This window comes from Pseudorca crassidens, chromosome 6 (genome assembly GCF_039906515.1).
Source record: "Pseudorca crassidens isolate mPseCra1 chromosome 6, mPseCra1.hap1, whole genome shotgun sequence".
NCBI classification, from domain to species: Eukaryota; Metazoa; Chordata; class Mammalia; order Artiodactyla; family Delphinidae; genus Pseudorca; species Pseudorca crassidens.
The window spans coordinates 80,447,149-80,468,879 of NC_090301.1; the positions used below are offsets into that span (position 1 = coordinate 80,447,149).

The 21,731-nt window shown below is 41.1% G+C and overlaps 1 protein-coding gene across 1 annotated transcript in view; it reads right to left on the reverse strand.

Annotated features, from left to right (window-relative positions):
* The window catches only part of LYPD6 (LY6/PLAUR domain containing 6), a 110,624-nt gene that overhangs the window by 16,794 nt on the left and 72,099 nt on the right, over positions 1 to 21,731 (reverse strand). Inside the window, exons 2-3 of the mRNA XM_067741988.1 lie at positions 10,244 to 10,432; positions 2,520 to 2,618 (exon numbers count right to left, since the gene is read on the reverse strand). Coding sequence (XP_067598089.1) covers positions 2,520 to 2,618; positions 10,244 to 10,361 — 217 coding nt within the window. The 5' untranslated portion in view covers positions 10,362 to 10,432. The remainder of the gene's footprint in view (positions 1 to 2,519; positions 2,619 to 10,243; positions 10,433 to 21,731) is intronic.

Below are 21,731 nucleotides of genomic sequence, written 5' to 3' on the forward strand. Positions count from 1 at the left end.
ATCTCAAGGCATCACTTTCCATTTATTCCTATAAATGTCAGGACAAAAAGATAAAAAGGGGGAGAAGGAGAAATTGTGTAAAGACCTGAGATACTTCCAGGTGTCTGTACTTCAGAAGGATAGACTTTGACCTCGAAAGAACACATCAAGGTGGAACTTCCTCATTTCCAGAGAAGAATTCAAGCAGAGTGTCACGGTCTCTGTTTTCCCCTTGTGACAGAGGTAGACTTGTACACCTTCAGACTTGAAACTGGGCCTCTGTGAAATACAGCCCAAGGCCCAAGAGAGCACCAGTTCACAAAACCTCCTTTTCCTTTGTATCATCTCTGCCAGGGCAACACGGAGAGAAGCGCTGTCACGTTTCCTGTACAGTAGCTCTAACCAGTGGCAACAGCTTCAAAAGCTCATCTGGCAGCTTTGTCCTACCAGGAACCAGCCCAAAGGTTATTGGCTACACAAGCAGATTATCCTGTTTTTGTCCGGAGTCACTGTTTACAGTGGTTCTCAAATTTTGCTGCATATTCGAACCACCCGGGGGGAGCTTTCAAAAATTCAAATGCCCGGCTGCACCCATACCATTTAAACATGAATCTCTGGGAATGAGTCCAGGCGTCGGTGTTTTCACCTGTGATTTCTACGTGCCACCAAGTTTGAGAAGCAGTGGTTTAATCAGGTCCGTCAGCAACCCGCCCAAACGTTCACCCTGTAGTGGTAATGTTAGAAAACACCGCTGGTCCGGAGTGAGTGCGTGATTGCAGAAAGCAACGCGGACGGAACTTCTCTTTTTTTTTTTTTTTTTTTTTTTTTTTGCGGTACGCGGACCTCTCACTGTTGTGGCCTCTCCCGTTGCGGAGCACAGGCTCCGGACGCGCAGGCTCAGCAGCCATGGCTCACGGGCCCAGCCGCTCCGCAGCATGTGGGATCTTCCTGGACCGGGCCACAAACCCGTGTCCCCTGCATCGGCAGGTGGACTCTCAACCACTGCTCCACCAGGGAAGCCCGGAACTTCTCTTTGATTACCTGGATGGCTGGACACCTAGCTTGTGAATAAGCCGATCGTCAGTGTCTCCACATTCTTCTCTTCCCTGTGGTCTTTTGGGACCCTACCAACCTTCTCTGCTCCTCAAAGTAAATAAGAAGAACCTAGAAATGACAACAGTGCATTTTGCTTTCTATGAGTGGGGAGAGGAGCTCCCAGTGGTTTCTGTCCCTGACTGTTCACTAGAATCACCTGGGCTGTTTAAACACACTGGTGCAGGGCCCTAACCTCAGAGACGTAGGCTCAGTTGGTCTAGAGCTGTGGTTCTTAATGCCTGGTCTCCGGACCAGCAGTATCTGCATCACTGTGGAATGCTTTAGAAATGCAAGTTCTCAGGCCCCATCTCAGACCTATAGGAAGGAGGGGGAAGGCAGAACTAGGGGCAGAGATCTGTATTTAAATAAGCCCTCCAGGGAATGACGGTCATGCCGAAGTTTGAGAACCACTGGTCTAGGCAGGACGCAGGTTCAGGTGGTTTTGAAAAGACCCACAGGTATTTCTCCTGGGCAGTCTGGGTGGAGACTCATGGGTTAAATAAATAGCACCGGATTAGGTAGCTGACACCTGTCCTTCATTGCGGTTTCCATGCTCTCCTGATGTTCAGTCCTCCAGGGGAAACAGAGTGCCTTCTGCTGGGGTGAGTAGAAGAGCTCTTGTGTTACATTGAAAAATAACAGATTGGTGTTGCTGTGTTCAGTCATTTTAACAACTGAATTAGATCAGCAGCGAAGCCCATCTAACTACATGCTCAAACATTTGTCAATAAAATATCCCATCCTATCACCTCCCCATCAAATGAATCGACTTTCCTTCAAACACAAAACAGCCAATTAACAGTGACTCCATATCCAAATATAACCATCTTTTTTACTCAATAGGATAAAAGAGATCTGAACATGAATACGAAGCATCTACTTCATTTTGAAATGGGCCTTTGGGTCAAAATTTCATGCTTTGATCGGGCATTCATCTCATCCCTCAAAGAGAACTTAATAGTTTAAAAAGCTCAGGGTTTTTATTTGTGCGATGATGACATTGAGAATTCTAGCTTTCATGCAGTCTCGGGATAGAAGCCTCTGGCAAGATATGTAATAAATGGGATCTTTATATGAACAGCAACTCATATTTTTACTTAAAGGAAGTTACTAGGCAATGACTAATGCTTCGAAGAGTGGATTACAGGCTGGCTGTTCTCTTCTTATGTGGCATTTGTCGGGCCTGGGGGTGAGAAGTCTCACTCACCTCTTTTGGAGCTCCAACGATGCTTCATAAGAAAGGGGACAAGTCTATGGACCAGTTTATGTCTCTGACAATGTTTGATGATAAGGTACTGATGTGGCATAAAAGATCTACTAATAGCCTTAGGCAAGAGAAGTGGTTGAGATTGCAAGCATGCCTCTCTCTATACAGGCATCATAGTCAACAGGCCATTCACTCGTGGACAGCTCTGGGCAGCCCAGTGTGTCTACTGAGAGTTTACCTCGAGGGCAGTAGATGTCTGGAGCCCATCGGTTGCACTCATAATTGTCTGCTGCCTTTTCACAGGTGAAACACTTAAATCCACCAGGATATGGTGTGGCTACAAAAAAAAAAATCAAGAGAGAAGATTAAGTTTTTAGACTGAGCACAGAATCCTGCATGGTGAAGTGAGACGCTTTTATTTTTTTAAAAGGATTCTCAAAATAGCCTGGCAATTTCTTGAAAAACTAAACATGCAACTGTCATATGACTCTGCAGCTGCACTCTTGGGCATTTATCCCTGAGAAATGAAAACCTACATTCACACAAAAATCTGTACACAAATGTTTATAGCAACTGTATCTGTAACATCCCCAAACTGGAAACAACCCAGATGTCCTTCAATGGGTGAAGGTTAAACAAACCATGGTACATCCATACCATGGAACACTAGTCAGCAATAAAAATGAATTATTAATACATTTAACAACCTGGATGAATTTCCAGGAAGTTGTCCTGAGTGAAAGAAGTCAATCCCAAAAGGTTATATACTGTATGATTCCATTTGTGTGACATTTTTTAAATGAGAAAATTTTTTAAATGGAGGAAGTATTAGGGGTTGCCAGGGGTTGCAGTTGCCAGATAGTGGGGGGAGAGTCAGAGGGACATGGGTGTGAGGCCAACAGGAGGAATCCTTGTGCTATTGAAACCGTTTAGTGTCTAGATTTGGTGATGGATACACAAACCTACATGTGATAAAATTATGTAGAACTAAATACACACACACACACACACACAGAATCACACACAAATGAACACAAGTAAAACGGGGGGATAAAATTATGTAGAACTAAATACACACACATACACACACACACAGAATCACACACAAATGAACACAAGTAAAACGGGGGAAGTCTGAATAAGACCGGTAGACTAATGTATCAGCGTCAATAACCTGGTTGTGATATTATTCCACAGTTTTAAAAAATGTTACCATTGGGGGAAACTGGGTAAAGTATATATGGAACCTCTGTATATTACTTCTTACAATTGCGGATGAATCTACAATAATCTCAATAAAAATGTCAATTAAAAAAAGGCACTCTGGATTTCCTATGATTTACTTTTATGTGTCAACTTCTGTAGACATATCATCGTGTAAATAAATATAAATATTAGGTTCAATCATTAAAAATTTCTTGATGCTTGATCATTTCTTACCTATAAAATTTCTTTGGTTCAATCGTATAATTTTATCTGGTTGGACCTGATATGGTTAAGAGTCTCAGGGGATAGCAAATACCAGCTAAGAGTCTTCATTGCTAAGATACATGCTGCCTGTGCAGAGGTGAACCTCCTAAGGGACCCCGGGGGCCCACGGCCACTGTCTCGGGGCAGAGTGCTGAGGGCACATGGGGATGTTCCAGGAAGCTGCTCCTATCTTTCCCCTCCATTCCCCACTCCTGAGCTGCCTCTTCCTGCCTTCTGAAGGGATTGCCCTTCAGGTACTTGCATTCTTTGCCTTGCATTTGTGTTCAGGCGGGATGCATCCACGGGAGTCAGGCTCTGGAGAGTGCCCAGCATACCAGGGTCTCCTTGGTAATTAAGGACCAGGATCCAAAAGGAACATCTGGCCAGGCCATCTCTGTCCTTTTCCCTGATGTACTTTCACTTGGTGCTTAGTTTTAATCATTTGCTTACTTTGTTGCTTAGAGTTTCGCCTTTCACAGACAGAACTTGTGTGTGTGTGTGTGTGTGTGTGTGTGTGTGTGTGTGTTTGTGTGTGTGTTAATCTGTAAAACTACCTGGCCTCTTTGAAAGCTGCAAACATGCAAACACTTCATCTGCAGGAGCCAACTGTTCTCCCTCGCAGATGGCTGAGCCTGCATGTCCCACTGGCGGAAATAATCATCTCAGGGTAAATTACTTTGCCCACATGGAACCAATGAAGTGTGTTATCAAAAATAAATGAAGGAGGGGGCAGCAGCTTAAGGCCAGAATTATGGGCCAGATATAACTTTGATTTTCACCTTGCTTAGAATAACTGCCCATCCTCGCATTTGCTTGTAATATTTCACAGAGCTGACCCTGACAATACCCAATAACCTAACATGATCAAAAGTCATAAACTGTCTAAAAAATACAGGTAACTGAAACTTTTAATGGGCCCATTTGAGAGTTCTATGTTCCTCCAAGTGGCTGGTTACTCAAGTTCATAAACAGAATGATGCTGAGAGCAAGGATCCTCTTAAAAATGAGGGATGGAAAGCAGCCTAGGCATAGCCATCCAACGACTGCATTCCCAATGAGGAAAACTTGCTCTGGTTAAACATGCTCTATCATGTAATTATAATAAACAGAAATCAACTATTTTGTAAAACTACACATAGAAAATTTTTATGTCTTCACTGCCTAGATAGGTGGGTTATACTCGAGTTAAAGATTCTAGTTTAGGTAAGTACATGCCTGAAGAATTTAAAATAAATAGGTTCTCGGACTTCTCTGGTGGTTCAGTGGTTAAGACGCCACGCTTCCAATGCAGGCGGCACAGGTATGATCCCTGGTTGGGGAACTAAGATCCCGTATGCTGCACCCAACCAAAATAAATAAATAAATAAATAAATAGGTTCTCATGTTCCAAAGGCATTCAATACTCTTATGGAGATTTTAATTAGATTATTTTTATAAATACCATTATTAAAAACCATACAAAATATTTTAGGAAATTATCCTGATTGGATACATTAAAAACAGTTTCACTATCCACTTTAAATTATTTAATATATAAATAAGTGTAAAAGACAGAACTTTAAAATAGTTTGTAAGATTTGAAGTAGAATTATTAAAGCAGGAATTTTGCAGAAAAGATGTATATAATTTGTCAAAGAACAGCATTTCTCAAAAAACGATCGTATTCACTAAGGTTTATGACGGCAAGCCAACCATAATACTTCAGCTTGTGTGATTAATTCACTAGAGTATCCAATTTTATCTGTCTGTCACTGCAGCCAGTAAAACTTTTAGCTGGAATGTTGGATTAGCTATTCCTGGAAACTTTCCCATCAAAGAGATAAATTAAGAACTTTGAATGAAGACTGACGATCCAGCTGTTCCAAGAATAAACGTATTGAAAGCCTAGCACTAATAAGTTGTAGTGTTCCCAAATCTGGATTAATAGACCCTTCAAAATTATCTTTTGCAAGACTAGTGACATATTAAATTAAATACTGCCATTTCTTATACAAGTAGGCCTGGACTCTGAAATTAACTCAAAGTGTGTCAAAATTAAAACAGGAATATGAGCTAAAACACTATGGTAGCAAAATGAAGCTCTGTTAAAAATCATTTATCTCTGAATGTGTTTATCAGCATGTATCATTGCCAATTAACCAAATGATCTCCTTTCCAGTGAGTTTTATTTTTAAGTCCACAACTTCATATCTGTTGCATTCTCAACAATGACAGTCTAATATTTGCTCATAGGAACTTGTATTTACACCTTGGCAGGTAGTACTGATCAGTGAATAATCAAACCCTTTTCAGTGACAAATCTCTGAAAACAGACTCAGCTTTCAGTCGATAATTACAGCACAATACCAAGAAATGGTCCAATTCCCCCCTCTGGAAATATTTAGCTAATAAACAAGGTCTTCAGATGAACAACTATCTCCAGTAACTTGCTAACTGATACTGAATCTGATAAAGAAGGTTTTTTTCAAAAGGACGGAAAGAGGTTTCTAAGAGATGTGCAGTTTTCTTCTCTGTTACTTCAAAGCATTACAGAGCAAGTAGGGTTTCAAATCGTTGTGGCCCCAGCTGCGAATGAATCTAATTTGGCTCCTGATCACAGAGTTAATAAGCTTAGTATTTCAGGGCATAAGTATTTCAGGGCATAAGTCCTTGGTCCCTCAAGAGAAGGTTATTGTAAAGAAAAAAAGAAAAGCCAAAGTGCCCAGTTACTTCCTGTAATATAATCTGTCCATTAACTCCCCTGGTCAGCCATGGTTCAACCGACCATAATTCATTTGTAAGGCATCGGAAAAGATTTCGTCTTTGTTTCCATCCCTTGGAACTTTTGCCAGGACAAAGGCCTTCAGTTACCAAAACCGTGGTGAGAAGAGAATCTTGTTTTGAACTGTACGCCGACGTGTAATGCATCCAAACTTTCTTCTTTTTCATTCTTACCAAATTAATTTCCACTGTTTTTGGAAACTGGATGCAAATACAAAATTTCTAGAAATCTAATAAATTGATCTTCTCAGTCCACTAGGCAACAACATATTGTCAGTATAATTTTAATACCATGAACATATTTCTGATAGAAGTGCATTTCCTGGTACCTTTCTAGAAAGTCCCCTCACTCCCTAAGACTTAATGTAGTGTAGAATTATGGGAAAACTTCGCTGGCTTAAACAAGCCCCCTGTAGAGAGATAGGCTCTTTGGTCCACATAATTAAGGAAAGACTCAGAATATGCAACCAGAGGAAAACTGAACTTCCCAGGAAAGATTTCTATTACAAGGAATGAAAAGGAGGCCAAGAACATGTTGAAGTCACTTAGGATGTTAAATTCTGCTATCTTGTACGAGGTCTAACAGCCAAATAAGTAGCTTCATGTCTCTTAATACAAACTCCTGCTTCAAAGGTTTTTATTAGGCTTTGGTATTTTAATCATGGGCTAGGAAGAAATTCATCATTTTTCACATGAAAAAGAAAAAAAAACCCATACACATGATAGAAAAGAATGTTACTGAGGATAGTGCCTCAAGTTTGAAAGCCATAAAGTTTATTTCTTTTAAAGGCTTAGAAACTTCAAAGGTTAGGGAACCAGAGAGCAAAGGAGATTAGTCATGGGAGGCTGAACTTTCCCAACCCGGGTTCCAATCTCATCCCACTTGCTATCTCTGAGGGCCGTTCGGGGCCCAGGAGAAATGAGTTTATGTTTGTCTGGTGTGGAAAACTTCTGTATCTTCTCACATCTCCAGCGTCACCGCGTTTCTCCTTGGGCAGGTTCTGAGCAGTATCTAATATTAATGGAATCTGGCTCACTCGCCGACCCCAGGAAAGCTGTTTGTGTCTCCATCTACAAAGTGAGGCAATTATATTAATAATTCAAAATCAAAATAATCCCATGCTTCCTTCATATATTTTTTGTGGTCTATGTTCTACAGAAACCTGCTTATTTGTGGAGAGATCGCTTCATCTAAACACAGTCTACTGGGTGCTGCTTAAGGGCAGACAACCATGACCGTTTAAAAAATCAAAGTGTAAAAACAAGCAAACAGCACCAAAAACTTCTGAAATAGTGCAGAGAAATGTGAAGTTAACTCTGCTTTAAAGCGGTCAGAATAAACAAAGTTATGGCCAAGTAGGAACCATGGACAGGAACTTGAATCCTGCAAGAACTTATATTCCTTGTGACCAGTTATGGAGACTCTGAAAGAGAACTCAGCCCAGACTTGCTGGTGAACCATCTACATACAACATAGTTTAGGAACAGCTGCTTCTACCCTTCTCTATATTCCAAAATCACATCAGAATACTCCATCAATTCTTTGTTTACAGTGAGCTCTCTTTAACCAGGCCATGGCTCCATTTAATCAACATAGGTCACAGGAATGGAACTTTTCCATCAATTTCTAAAGAGCACAGGTGATTGCCCCTCCAGCCTGGCAGAGCTCATCCTTCAAAGATCCCATTCTGAAATGGACTTTCCAAATAGAGGTCCACTCAACGCCCGCCAGCACTGACCAACCATACCCCTGAGGCACAAGCAGAGTGTGTTTGTTTTGTTCTTGGTCACTTAAATCCACCCCCCTTAATTTTCCTTTCCACCCTGCGTGTACAATCACAGCCTCAGAGAAGGCCAGGCGTGGGTCTGTTTTGAGGCCCAGTGACTTCTGAGTCTGTCACTGAAGCGGACAAAGAATTCCGCAGAAGCTGAAAGTCCTGGCAATCAAACCCGAGAGACTGAAACCTAGGTTTTTGTTCATCAACTGTAATAAAAAAGCATGGTTGTTTGGAGAAAAGAACAAAATGCAATCTTAGGAAACAGAGAAACTATCAAAGCACCTTCTTTTCATGAATGTGACTAAAATAAACTGCCCTGCAAAAACAAGCAGCTAGATAAGCTTTCCATACAACTAACCAGTAGGCACCAGCCTGTACTGGTGAGAGCGTACAACAGCAGTAAGTCTAAAGAAACTATTGGCTGCCGGTTAAAAGTATATCTGGGAGGGTGGGGGGGGAGGGAGACGCAAGAGGGAAGAGATATGGGAACATATGTATATGTATAACTGATTCACTTTGTTATAAAGCAGAAACTAACACACCATTGTAAAGCAATTATACCCCAATAAAGATGTTTAAAAAAAAAGTATATCTGGATTTAAAAAATTAGTGATGTACCTTCAGCATCCTCAGTTTACTGTCTGAGCCAACTAGCACAACATCATAAGTAACAGGCATCTGATTGCCCTTTATGTATGTGCTAGCATTTTACAGATATTATTTCTAGTCCACAAAACAATGCTATAGGGTATGTATCATTTTAACCAAGTTGGAAATGTAGAAATCAACACTTTAAAGATTCCCCTAACATTTATTGAGCATTTCCTATGGCTCACAGTGCTAAGTGCTTTGTATGCGTTCTTTTATTTAATCTTCACAAAGTTAGGGAACTTATTTCAAGTCAGAAGGCTATGAAGCAGCTGAGGGAGGTCCTAACCCGAGGTCAGGTGGACTCCAAGCCCCTGTGCACTCCTTGGACCACCTCTCATTCAACCAGAACACGGAGACGTTACATATTCTAACCATGTGGCATTGAAGGAGTCCAGGTGGCTGCCTCCACCTTGTAGATTGCAAGATCCTCAAAAGCAAGGACTATGGTTGATTTGCCTTTACATTTTTCACGCCGATCACAATGCTTGACACACAGTAGAGGCTCAAAAATGTTTGGCGAACAGAACATTTCAAAAGAGTAATGCACCTCGGGGCGAATGCTAAAGGTCAGCCCTCGCACTACATACCCAGCTCAGGGGCATTCCAGCAGAGAGTCAAGCAAAAGTAAAAGAGATGAGATAAATACAGAGATGGTGACCAGTAGAGAAGGAAAGCTGCTGTGTTTCCCGAAGTGTGATCCTTAGAATATCGGCAACAGCGGAAGCACCTGAATTTCTTGCTGAAAGCAAAAATCCATGGGGACCACCCAGATAGATGCAGTCAGACACTCCAGAGAAGGAACCTGGGACACACATCATTATACACTCCCAAGATAATTCTTAAACACAGGAAACTGAAAGGGATAGGGAACAGGAAGTGGCGGGAGGCAATTATGCTGAAACTGAGAATTAGATGCACAGACAGGAAGGCCAGCTATTATCTTGCTTATAAAGGCCTGATCTTTTACAAACACCTTCCTCCTGGGACTTGGCGGTTGACTTTGATAACTGACCGAGGGCTGGCAGACTCAGAGGAAAGGGTGTTTAGAATCAGAGCGACCGAGGGTACAGGGAACAGAGAAAACAAGCCTAATCATTTACCTTCAAATACAAACACCCTGTAAAAAGGGGAGGGTAAAACACAACGCATGTTTCTGTCGCATGCGCACCCCCCCCCCCCCCCCCGCAATTAAATCACCAGGTTTCGCCTGAGCGGAAGGCTGCCTCCTGCCGGCCATTTTTCAACTTTCAAATCTTATTGGGAGTCAAGTGACATTTCTGCAGTGAAGAGAACGGAGTCTTACTTGAAGGGTGGAGGTAGATTATGTCTTTGACGGTGAAGTCTCGGGACTGAGCAGCTTTCAGACAATCAGCCAGCAGACTCAGAAGCAGGAGCCAGGCCAGGGCAGGGCCAGCTTCCATGGCAGACCAAGGCGTCACTCATCCAGGGGGCCCGGGAGCGGGGACTCGGGACGGCGGAAGAGGACTTGCACCTGAAATACGAAGCCAGAGTCATGTCAGTGTCCAACTCGGGAAAGCCACGGAGACTCGGCCCAGCTCCTGTGATGGCGGGATGAGCTGGCGAGAAACAGGGAGCCCAGGGCACGAGGAAGTGGGTAGACATGGAGAGAAACTTTACAGACTGTAATTTTAGAGTACTTAGAAAATTTCACCCCAAATCCATTCTTTTTTTTTTTTTTTTTTTTTTTTTTTGCGGTATGCGGGCCTCTCACTGTTGTGGCCTCTCCCGTTGCGGAGCACAGGCTCCGGACGCGCAGGCTCAGCGGCCATGGCTCACGGGCCCAGCCGCTCCGCAGCATGTGGGATCCTCCCAGACCGGGGCACGAACCCGTGTCCCCTGCATCGGCAGGCGGACTCTCAACCACTGCGCCACCAGGGAAGCCCCCAAATCCATTCTTAATTAGGTTGCTAAAGCTCCACTGCTAGCAGTGCCCTCTAACATCCAGCAGAGATGGTATCAGGAAAGATTGAATTTTAATGAAACCCAGCTATTTTTGCCAGGAGGAAAGGGGTTGGCTGCCAGAATGCAACAATAAATAAGTCAGGTGCAGAAGCTCAGAAGCATTTCCTTGATACCAGCGAACGCCAGGCATGAGAGTGCAGCCTTACTGGGTCAGGCTGTACAGGCTAGACTTTCCGATTTGGAAAAAAAAAGAAAAAAAAAGGATATGTAGGTAAATTGGCCTCTCGTGAACCAAGATGTGTCTTTATAGCTCAAAATCTCCTCAACATGACTAACATTATTGGCTGTGTACTGTTGAAGTTCATATATATATATATATATATATATATATATATATATCAGGTAATTCTCCTCATAACCCTATGAGGTAGGCACTGTTATCATCCCATTGTGAGTAAACTGAAGTCCAGCAAATACATAGAGGAGTTGATTTTAACCCAGGCAGTCTGGCCACTGAGGCCACATTTAATGGTGATACTATGTTCTTCCAAAGACTGAGTCAAGGTATAGGAACAAAACCTGAAGAAATGAGATCAAGGTGTCACTGTAACACTACGCAATCATCATTCTATCCTTTATTTGGACTCTTCCCTTTTCAATTAAAACTGAGAGCAATAAAATTTTACTAGGGTTGAATTATCCAGCTTACTTAGAATGTAGATATATATCTTAATTTATATGCGTTGTTCGCTTGCCATTTTATTGCTTTTCTATAGAGTCTGTTCCTCATGTTCTATTTTCCGAATACCATCATTCTAGCACCCATGCAAGGGATCAAGTTAGATATTCACTTTATTTTAAACTGGTTAAAAAAACATAATTTGGACATTTTGTTTACAAAATTTTAATACAAATATTCAATGACATTTTAAAAACAGCATAAGATAATCCTAAAATTTTGCTGTCAAAACAAACAGACCAAGAGTAAATATATTAGAAATCAAAATCAATAGAGAAAATCAATATCAGACTAATCAGATATCAGAGCACAGTACAGAGTAATATTATTCAAAACAGGATGATAGAAAGTATAAAAATGAATTCAGAAAATGAAACACTCCAAGGAGCTCAGACATAGAGCTATTTCATGATAAAAGCTATTTTTTTTAAATTACAGAACAGGAAAATATTAAATAATAGTAAGATAACTTTATTAAAAATTGTGAAAAGATTAACTGACACCAAACAATGCACGATACACTCAAATTAACTCCAGATGGATTGGTGTGTTCTTTACTTTTTTCAACTAGACAAATTGTTAGAAAATAGAGAACTCTTACCACCCTGTAACAGCTTGATGATGCCAGCTTGCCAATTTCATGCTCACTACGCCCTCTTCTGTTTGCAATTTGGTTCCCCCAAGCAGGTTTGCAATCAGAAAGGGAAGGAGCTGCTCGTTCCCTTCATAAATGTGACTGCCAGGCACTGTGCTAGGCACTTGGTTAAATAATGTGATGAGAAAACAAATATCAAGGATCTCTTTCCCTCTATGAGTGACAGGCACAAACATTATCTAATCTTAAGCGAACGCAATAGTTCTTCTGTGTACCTCCATCAGGTCGGGTGAAGCTGTACCTGAGGGACAGATTTGCACAGAGGCCCCTGGACCCCTGAATGAATTGCACCAACACCTGTGTCCTCACAATCTGGGCTCAGTTCGAGAGGAATGGTGAGGAAAGGTTTCTGGTTTTATTTTGAATAATTTAACATTAAATATCAACTAGTTGCCAACCTAAGTTCTTTTTAATGTGAAACTTAATGTCAACACATACCAAACATTGCAAGTGTCTCGTTTCCGTTAAAGCATTTCTCAACCACAGTATTCCTTCCAGTTATTAATTTAAAAGTCTCCCTCTGCACAGTCTTTGCATAAGCATTATGTATTACTTAGTGTCATCTGAAATGAACCTTACTGCAACCTCTGTGGCATGGCTACCCATCCAAAAGCCTTCATTTTACAGCTTGTGTTGACTATGTGTGAGTGACATACAGAGGGGAGGAGCTAGATGCCTGGATTTGAAACCTTACTCCAATACTTTCTTGCTGTGCAACCTTAAGCCAGTTACTTAACCATTCTGTTCCCCAGTTTCCTCATCTGCGAAATGAGGATAATACTACCTACCTTAAAATGTACTATGAGTTGGACACAGAGAACAGACTTGTGTTTGCCAAAGGACAGGGGGTTGGGGGAGGGATGGAGTGGGAAGTTGAGGTTAGCAGATGTAAGCTATTATATATAGAATGGATAAATAACAAGGTCCTACTGTATAGCACAGAGAACTATATTCAATAGCCTATGATAAACCATAATGGAAAAGAATCTTTTAAAAATGAATGTTTTATATATATATATATATATATGAATCACTTTGTTGTATAGCAGAAATTAAGACAACATTGTATATCAACTATACTTCAATGAAAAAAATACAGCTTTAAAAAAATGTGCTATGAGAATTAAATAAATTAACATGTAAAACACTAAGAACAGTGTCTGTCACACAGTAAATGCCACGTATTAACAGTATTTCCCAATATTTCTACTACTATTGTTTTGTTCAAAATCAGTCAGTATAGTTTTCTAAGTGAAAGTAAACATGGTACAATTAACTTTGGTTCAACACAAGCACACTTTCCTTAAATCAGAAAAATATGACAATGCCCCAAACTACTAAGTATGACAAATCACAATCCATATGTCTCCTCTACCCCACCTTTGGTCCCATGGCCAGCCAGGCAGGGACAAAGCCAGTGGGGAGAGGCCTAAATGCCACCAGCATTTTAATATGCTGAGGCTCACACAGACCCAGGGATTTCTTGCCATCCCTTCAAGGAAGCAAACACGTGGGTGCTGGTCTTCTACACCCTCCCTGTATTTACAAGGCCTATGTTCCACCCCCATGATCTCTACCATAGCTGCCTTAGTTAGATTTTACTTGTGTAAAAGATGTGGAAGGAGCACAGGTCATGAGCACACCTTGTACCCCTGCCAAGGCCCACATCTCCACGCGTGCTCACAGGTCCTCCACACAGTGAAGTATCATGGAGGAAGGTAAAACAACCATTTCATTCATTAAAAGAGATTCACCTCTACTTGGCAAGCTTGATTCTTTAGGCCGGATTCGTTTAGAGAAAGTTTTCAAACTTGGAGGGTTCAACTACTTTTTAACCATGAATTTTATGTGTTTAATGCAGAGTTTTCAAATTCTTAAAGTAGTTGACACTTTGTCATACCAACACATTTTACTCATGAAATTGTTCTTTCTTTAGCAAAAAAATGTATGTATTCTAGGCTTGTTTATGATTAGAAAAAGGACTGAAAGGACAAAGACCAAAATGATGTGGGATTTCAGGTAATTTTGATGTTTTTCTTTTTGCTCAATTTGCATGCTCAAAAATTTTTGATGAGCATGTATTACTTTTATAAAGAGGAAAACAGTTTTTGGAAAAAATCGTTCTTTTCAAAAAGTGATTTGACAGAGTAATTTCACTTTTTATGCACAAACAGAAGTCAGCTTTTCACCCAAAGCCAATGAATATAGCCTTAAAAATGCCCATGTCTCTTCTAAAATAACAGAGTCCAAATTTGATAGAATGTTCCCTCCTTCCCTCTTTTGCCACACCCTTCACCAAGTGTCATAGGCCAGGTGCTCTTACAGCAGAATCTGTGCAAGGACTAAAGGTGCTAAGACTTTATACGGGAAGAGCAAGCCCAGGACAACGAGCGTAAAGGAAAAAGAGAAAGAAGGAAAAAGGGAGAGGGAGAGAGAGAAGGAGGGAAAGACAGACAGACAGACAGAGGTAAAATGAAGCTAGGAAATATAAAGCAATGTGATCCTAGATTACTATGCAGCTCACCACTTCACAACAAGCCACAGAGAGATAGAGGATTCCAAGGAACAGCTGCACTCAGTGCGGCCCACGGAGCGAGAAGGGAGGGAGAATTTATGTCTTCCTGTCTCTTGTCTCCCATTGATCAAGGTCCACTCCACGAAGAACCCACTCACCTGTATTTCAGCAGCCAGAGTGGAAGGTCAACCCCGTGTGGATGGACCGCTGACCAAGAAAGAGAAAGAAGGTACCAGTCACAGGAATCTGAGATAACACTCGAGGTTTAGCTCTAGTGCATGTGCTATTAATCCTAGTAAACACACTTTTTTTTTTTAAGGATCTGTTATTTTTATTTTAAAATTTTTTATTGAGATAAAATTCACGTAACATAACATTCATCATTTAAAAATAATACAATTCAGTGAGGACTTTTTGTATGTCCATAATATTGTGCAACCATCACCTAGTCTAGAACATTTCCATCACCCCAAAAAGAAATTTTGCACCCATTAGCAGTCAGCCCCAATTCCCTCCTCTCCCCACTCCTGGCAACCACTAAGCTACTTTCTGTTGCTATGGATTTGCCTATTGGGAACATTTTGTGTAAAAGGAATCAGACAACATATAGTCTTTCATGTCCGGCTTCTTTCACTTAGTATAATGTTTTCAAGGTTCATCCATGCTGTAATGTGAATTCGTACATCATTCTTCTTTATGGCTGAATAATGTTTCACTGTATGGATATACCACTCATCAGCTGATAGACATCTGGGTGGTTTCCACTTTTTGGCTATTGTGAATAATGCTGCTTTTAACATTCATGTACATTTTTTGTGTGGACATATGTTTTCATTTTTCTTGGGTATATACCTAACAGTGGAATTGCTGGGTCTTATGGTAACTATATTTAACTTTTTGCAGAACTCCCAAACGATTTTCCACTGCACCATTTTACATTCCCATCAGCAAAATTTCTCCACATCCTTATCAACACTTACTTTCATTAAAAAACAGTTTTTATTATAGCACCATCCTAGTGAATGTGAAGTGCACTGTGTATTTTTTTTTGTTTTTTTTTTTTGCGGTGTGTGGGCCTCTCACTGTTGTGGCCTCTCCCGTTGCGGAGCACAGGCTCCGGACGCACAGGCTCAGCGGCCATGACTCACGGGCCCAGCCACTCCACGGCACGTGGGATCTTCCCGGACCGGGACACGAACCCGTGTCCCCTGCATCGGCAGGCGGACTCTCAACCACTGCGCCACCAGGGAAGCCCCTGTTCATTTCTTAAATTGAATTATTATATTTTTATTGTTGAGTTGTAAGAGTTCTTTCTACATGCTGGACTCTGGACTCTTTTCAGATGTATGATTTGCAACCATTTTCTCCCTTTCCCTGTGTTGACTTTTCACTTTCTTGAGGATGTATTTTGATACACAAAAGTTTTTAATTTTGATGAAGCCCACACATTGCTTGTATAAATAATTCCCTTATACAAGTCAAGCCCAACACAACACAACACACAAAAAAAGATCTGCATAAAATGCACAGTAAAAGAACTTGTCTACTTTATAGTGGCCAGAGCTATTTTCCCACTGCTCTTTTCCATGAGAAAACAGGATGGGCCGGACTATTTATTAATATCACCCAACTGCTTACATTCCTGCAGTAAATCATGAAGCACCACTCATTGTATTAGTGTTTTCTAAGAACTGAAAAGTGAAAGATGAGTGACATGCATTCACAATTAGTCCAACTGCTACTGAAATATGGGCTCTGCTGATGGGGATGTGTTTTTTCTATACAGGTTCTCAGTAGTTGATGGAGCTTTAATCCCTAAACCCCACAAATACCATGTTGGACATGCTCAGTGATTTGAAGGGTCTTTTCTAGGACTTTGATGTTTTTCCCTGGAGTCCACTGTGTCTTTGGAATGTTCTAGACATTTAGAAAAGATGTTGTGCTTCCATCGTGTGCTCTGCTATTTGAATATGCGCTGAGGATTCGTCCCTGACTACAGCTCTCTTATGAAGTACACTCTCATTTTCACAGCTTTGTGACCTTTCATTTGTTATTTATGAGCTTTTGCAAATCTAATACCACTCTGACAGATTTAATTTGTGCTCTAAATTACCTTTGCATGAGTTAACTCAACTGCTGGTTTTATTCCAATAGATTACTTGCTACACTCTGAAACAGAAAGAAAAAAAAAATAGTTCAAGATCTATTAGACTTCCTCCACTTGGGAGAAAGTTGAAAAGAGTTGCATTCTGATTTTTACTCCATGGTACTAGATAGTATAAAGGAGGATTTCTAACTCTAGTCAGATTTCTAACTCTATACTAGATAGTATAAAGGAGGATTTCTAACTCTAGTCAGAGAGGCAAAGTGATAGAACCATAACACAGGTCAAGTTTTACAAATCTACATTGTAATGGCTATTTCATATAGAATCCATAAAAAAGAGATTACTCCCAACTCCTGAAACTGGTCACTGGAAGGCAGTGAAGCACTTCTGGAAGTTACATTGACTAAGGTACCAAGTACTAAATGACAATGCCTCGATAGTAAGTCAATATATAAGCAATTGTGAAGTAGAGAACTAATCCCAATCTAAATGTCTTTCAGCGCTACTCACATTAAAATTGGAAATGCCTTAATACAAGAACAAAATGGAATCCTAAAGCCTGAAAGATCATGACAAACCTTATTTAATTTTCAATATATATAGACTACACTTTGTGCCTTAATGACTTGAAAAAGTTAATCCAGCTCCCAAAAGTATAAACTAAAAGCATGATGTCACAAAACTAAGTCTACTGAAATATATCATTTTGACCACAGTACCCTACCCTTCTCACAGTTTGGGGATTGCTCATAACATGTGGTGGTTTTAAAACACGTCTGCAAATTCATTGACGTGTCACCATTAAGAGGTGGGGTCCACATCTTCTTCCCTTGATTCAGTTGACCAGCTTGTGGTGAAAATGACACTGTGTGACTTTCAAAGCTGGGTCATAGAAAGTGATTCAATTTACACCCAGAGCTCTGGAACACTCATGCAGAAGCCAGGTTAGCAGTCTGAGTGCTCTGAATGCCATGCTGTGAGGAAGCTCAAGTAGTCCAACAGAGCTATTGAGAGTTCAGGAGGAGAGACAGCTGCCCTGCTGGCTGCCAGCTGCTCCAGCCCCCTCCCCTCCCCTCTATCCCAGCTCCAGCCACTGTCTGGTTGCCACTGCATGGAGACTCCAAGTAAGAACTCCCTAGCCAAGCCCTTCCCATATTCCTGACCCACAGAAACCATGAGATAAATGAAATAACGGTTACTGCTTTATGCCACTAGGTTTTGTGGTTTGCCTTATCTGGAACATAAGGAACTGGAGCAGGAGATTTAATTAGGAACTACACAGTTCTGCTCATGAAGATAATTCACTTTTCACATTGGTTGCAAGGTACAGAAATCCAAATCAAACAAGCTATAACCAAAGCTGAGGGGAAGGGGGTAGGGGGAAGAATTTTACTGTTTCACTTGACTGTCCAGCTTAGACAGCTGGACTTCAACCCTGTTATCAGGCATTTCCATCCCTCAACTCTGCTTTATCCCATCTCTTGCCTTTGTTCTCATTCAGGTCTTCTCAAACTGTGGCCAACAGTAGCTTCAGAAGCATTCCCAGCGAGGCCCTTTCCAAACTGTTCCAGGGAAAGCCTTAAAAAGGAGGGAGGTCCATCCTTGGAGCATAACTGGCCAGGGGAGTGTGGCATTCCAATTGGCCAGGGCTGGGCCACTAGCACATCATTGAGACAAGCACACAGTGTCAACTTCATGGAAATCGCATGGTTTGAGAATATAGGAGACATTGGTTTCCCAAAGGAAAATCTAGGTGTTATCAGCTGAAGAAGAAAAACTGGATGATGGGCTAGCAGAATCACACAGATGCCCACTACAACAAACAACACAGACTTCTAAGTAACCTCATTAGCCTGGAAGTGAAAAATAAAGCTAACAGTAGTTCACGTGGACATTTCTGCAAATGCCAGAAGGTGGAGAGGTTACCTATTGACATGATTTGCTTCTGTAGAAATGGAATATCACTCCATTACAATGTTCAAATCAAAATATAAGGTTTAAACAATGAAAATACAGGTCAAGTGGGCATATGGAATCAGTTTTGGCCTATACTTTCCCCTTCGTATGGGAATGGTTCTTCTATTGACATACGTCATGTGTTGCTATTGGGAAGCACCTTGTTCTCACGTGGTCCATCCTACAGGCCACTGTCATTTGGGCCAGGGTTGGGCATCTGATCCGAGCCAAGCCCATCAGAGTTCTTCCTGGTATTTTTCAAGCCAGAATTGGGAAAAGACAATCAGCCCTCTCTGAAACAGAAGCCCCCAAGAAGTAAAACTCAGAAACATGTGTATGTCCTGTTCCTCCCCATGTGGATGGAGAAGATGAAAATGAAGCTTGCAGGCCAACAGAGACAGAGAGGAGAGATGCAGAGAAAAGCCCAAGCTACATGCAACCCTTGCCTTTTTAGCCGATTTTTAACTCTTCCCTTAGAAGCTTCAGTCTCCATCCAATAAATACCCCTTTTGTCCAAACTAGTTTGAAGTGGCTTTCTGTCCCTTGAAATCAGGAGCCCTGACCAATTCAAGAGTCTTCCAAAAGGGTCCAGACACCAGGTTGTATTCTCCTTTGTAACAATGATGCACTTTACAATAATATATCTTTAAGGCCTATCAACTAAAAGGTTAGAGTTGGTTTTTAAAAATTGTCAATAATAGAAAAGCAAGCAGAGATTATCTCTTTTAGACTTCATAGACACTGATGTTTCATTTCCATAACCTACAGGGTGATAGATTTTTACATATTCCCAATTTAAATTGAGGATCTATTTGCATAAAAATCAGTGCTGTAAAAAAGTGTGTATTTCTTTTTCAGGAACCTCTTGGCAAGGGCTTGAGTTATAGGGGAAAGCTACCTTTCTATTTTGCCCCAGTGTGATTTAAAGGTCAAATGCATCAAAAATGCTTCAATTCCTGAAGGATAAATGATGCTGGCTGAGTATGCCTGGCAGTATGTTCACATTTCTAAAAGATGTTGCATTAACTCTCTTCTGTTTGTTGACTGTATGCTTGTTTGCTTCCTCTATCAATTTGAAGGTTCTAGAGAACTGACGAGAAGGCATTTTGAAGTGCAAACAGCCATAAGGGGATAAAGTCAAAGAACTCTCCAGGCAGGAATGGGACACTGGGTACATTTCAGCTACAGCCTGCCATTTTTTTTTTTTACTTGGAAGGGAGTAGCGGTTTGGAGAAATTTTTGCTTTCGTGTCTTTTATTAAATGTTTCTCTATGTTTAAAAACGTCGTGTTTTCAATTTATTGTTTCCTAGGAATTTCATCTTAGGAACCTTCCAAAAATGTGAAAGTTCAAAATGTACTCAGAAACAATATGATAGTTATAAGTGGATTAAATTGCAAACACATTTGCTCTTGGGTTCAAAATAACCCAGTTCCAAATCCAACATTTGGATTACTGGGCATATGCCTTCCACCTCTTGACCAAAAAAGAGTTATCTTGATACTGTACAGAGGCAGTCTTCTCCATATTTGCAGTGGTGCGTTCATGTTTCCCCTGCTAATTTAGAGTGTTTCCAAAACTTCAGTAATAATCGGTTATAAAGCTGACACTGCCTGCTGTGAATCCATGGGGAAGTTCTACAGTGTTTGAACCAAGTTTTACTGGCAGGGACCATTGCATGGTGTTTGGGGTCACTTTGTTTCGGTTTTAGAGACCTGGTGTGAAGATTCTTTTTGAGACCTTGAGGCCTATTAATTCTTCATATCACTCCTCCCAGTTACCTTTGGCCACTGACACACTCACCCACATTAAGTGATGTCTGCCTCTCCTGCCTCCTCTTATCATGTTCTCTGAAAGCCAGATGTAAGCAAATGACCCCACATCTCTAACCTCTTCATGAACTATTCCTTCCATTGCTTTATGCATGGACTAAAGCCTGGCTCACAGAGAAAATGCCACTTCCTCTTGGACTTCTGTGGTGGAGGGTGCTCATCCTTCCAAGCCCCATGGATCCTGGGGACAGGAGGTCACCAAAATGCCTCTCCCTCCCACTGCAGCCTACAAAACATTGCTCTTCCTCTTCAAACGATTTTCCTCCTCCTCTCAAAGGCTAAACCAACTGCCCTTGTGGCTGTTGTGAAGCGGTTGGAGAATATTAAGAATACGGCCCACCATCAACCATTAACAATGACTCAGACTTATCTTGATTCTCACCCAAGATTCAGAAGAACCAACCCATCTTAAATCTTATTTACTGTCTTGCATGGAACAGGGTTTTTCCCAGGATTCCAAGAATCCTAATCAAGTTTTTGTCAAAATGGCCTTGAAGATTGTTTCCATTTAGCCATGAATAACTCAAGTTTAAGAAGACTGTGTAACTGCTAGTTTGATAGGTGTGGTGAGCCCCTTCGGGATTTCTTACAGTGTAGGAAAGCCAGCCTGTGCTCTTTCTTCTTGTGGGAAAAATGAAAAAAGGAAAAAAAAAATCCAACAGCCAACATTGAAACAATGGCTTAAGTAAAAACCCTATGGCTATATTTTTTTCAAATCACTGGGTTCTTTGTAGCTAATTATAGACAGTCCCCAGTTTACAATGGTTCAACTTAACAATTTTTCCACTTTACAATGGTGCAAAAGCGGTAAGCATTCAGTAGAAACTGTATTTCAATTTTGAATTTTGATCTTCTCCCAGGCTTCTGATTGACAGGGCTAGTGATACGCGGTACCATCCTCCCTCCTGATTCTAGGCAGCAGCCGTAGCTCCCATCAGCCATGCCGTCAAACAACCGATACACTTACAGCCATTCTGTATCCAAACAACCATACTGTTTTCCACTTTAAGTACAGTATTCCAAAAAACTGCATGAAACATTCAACACTTTATTATAAAATAAGCT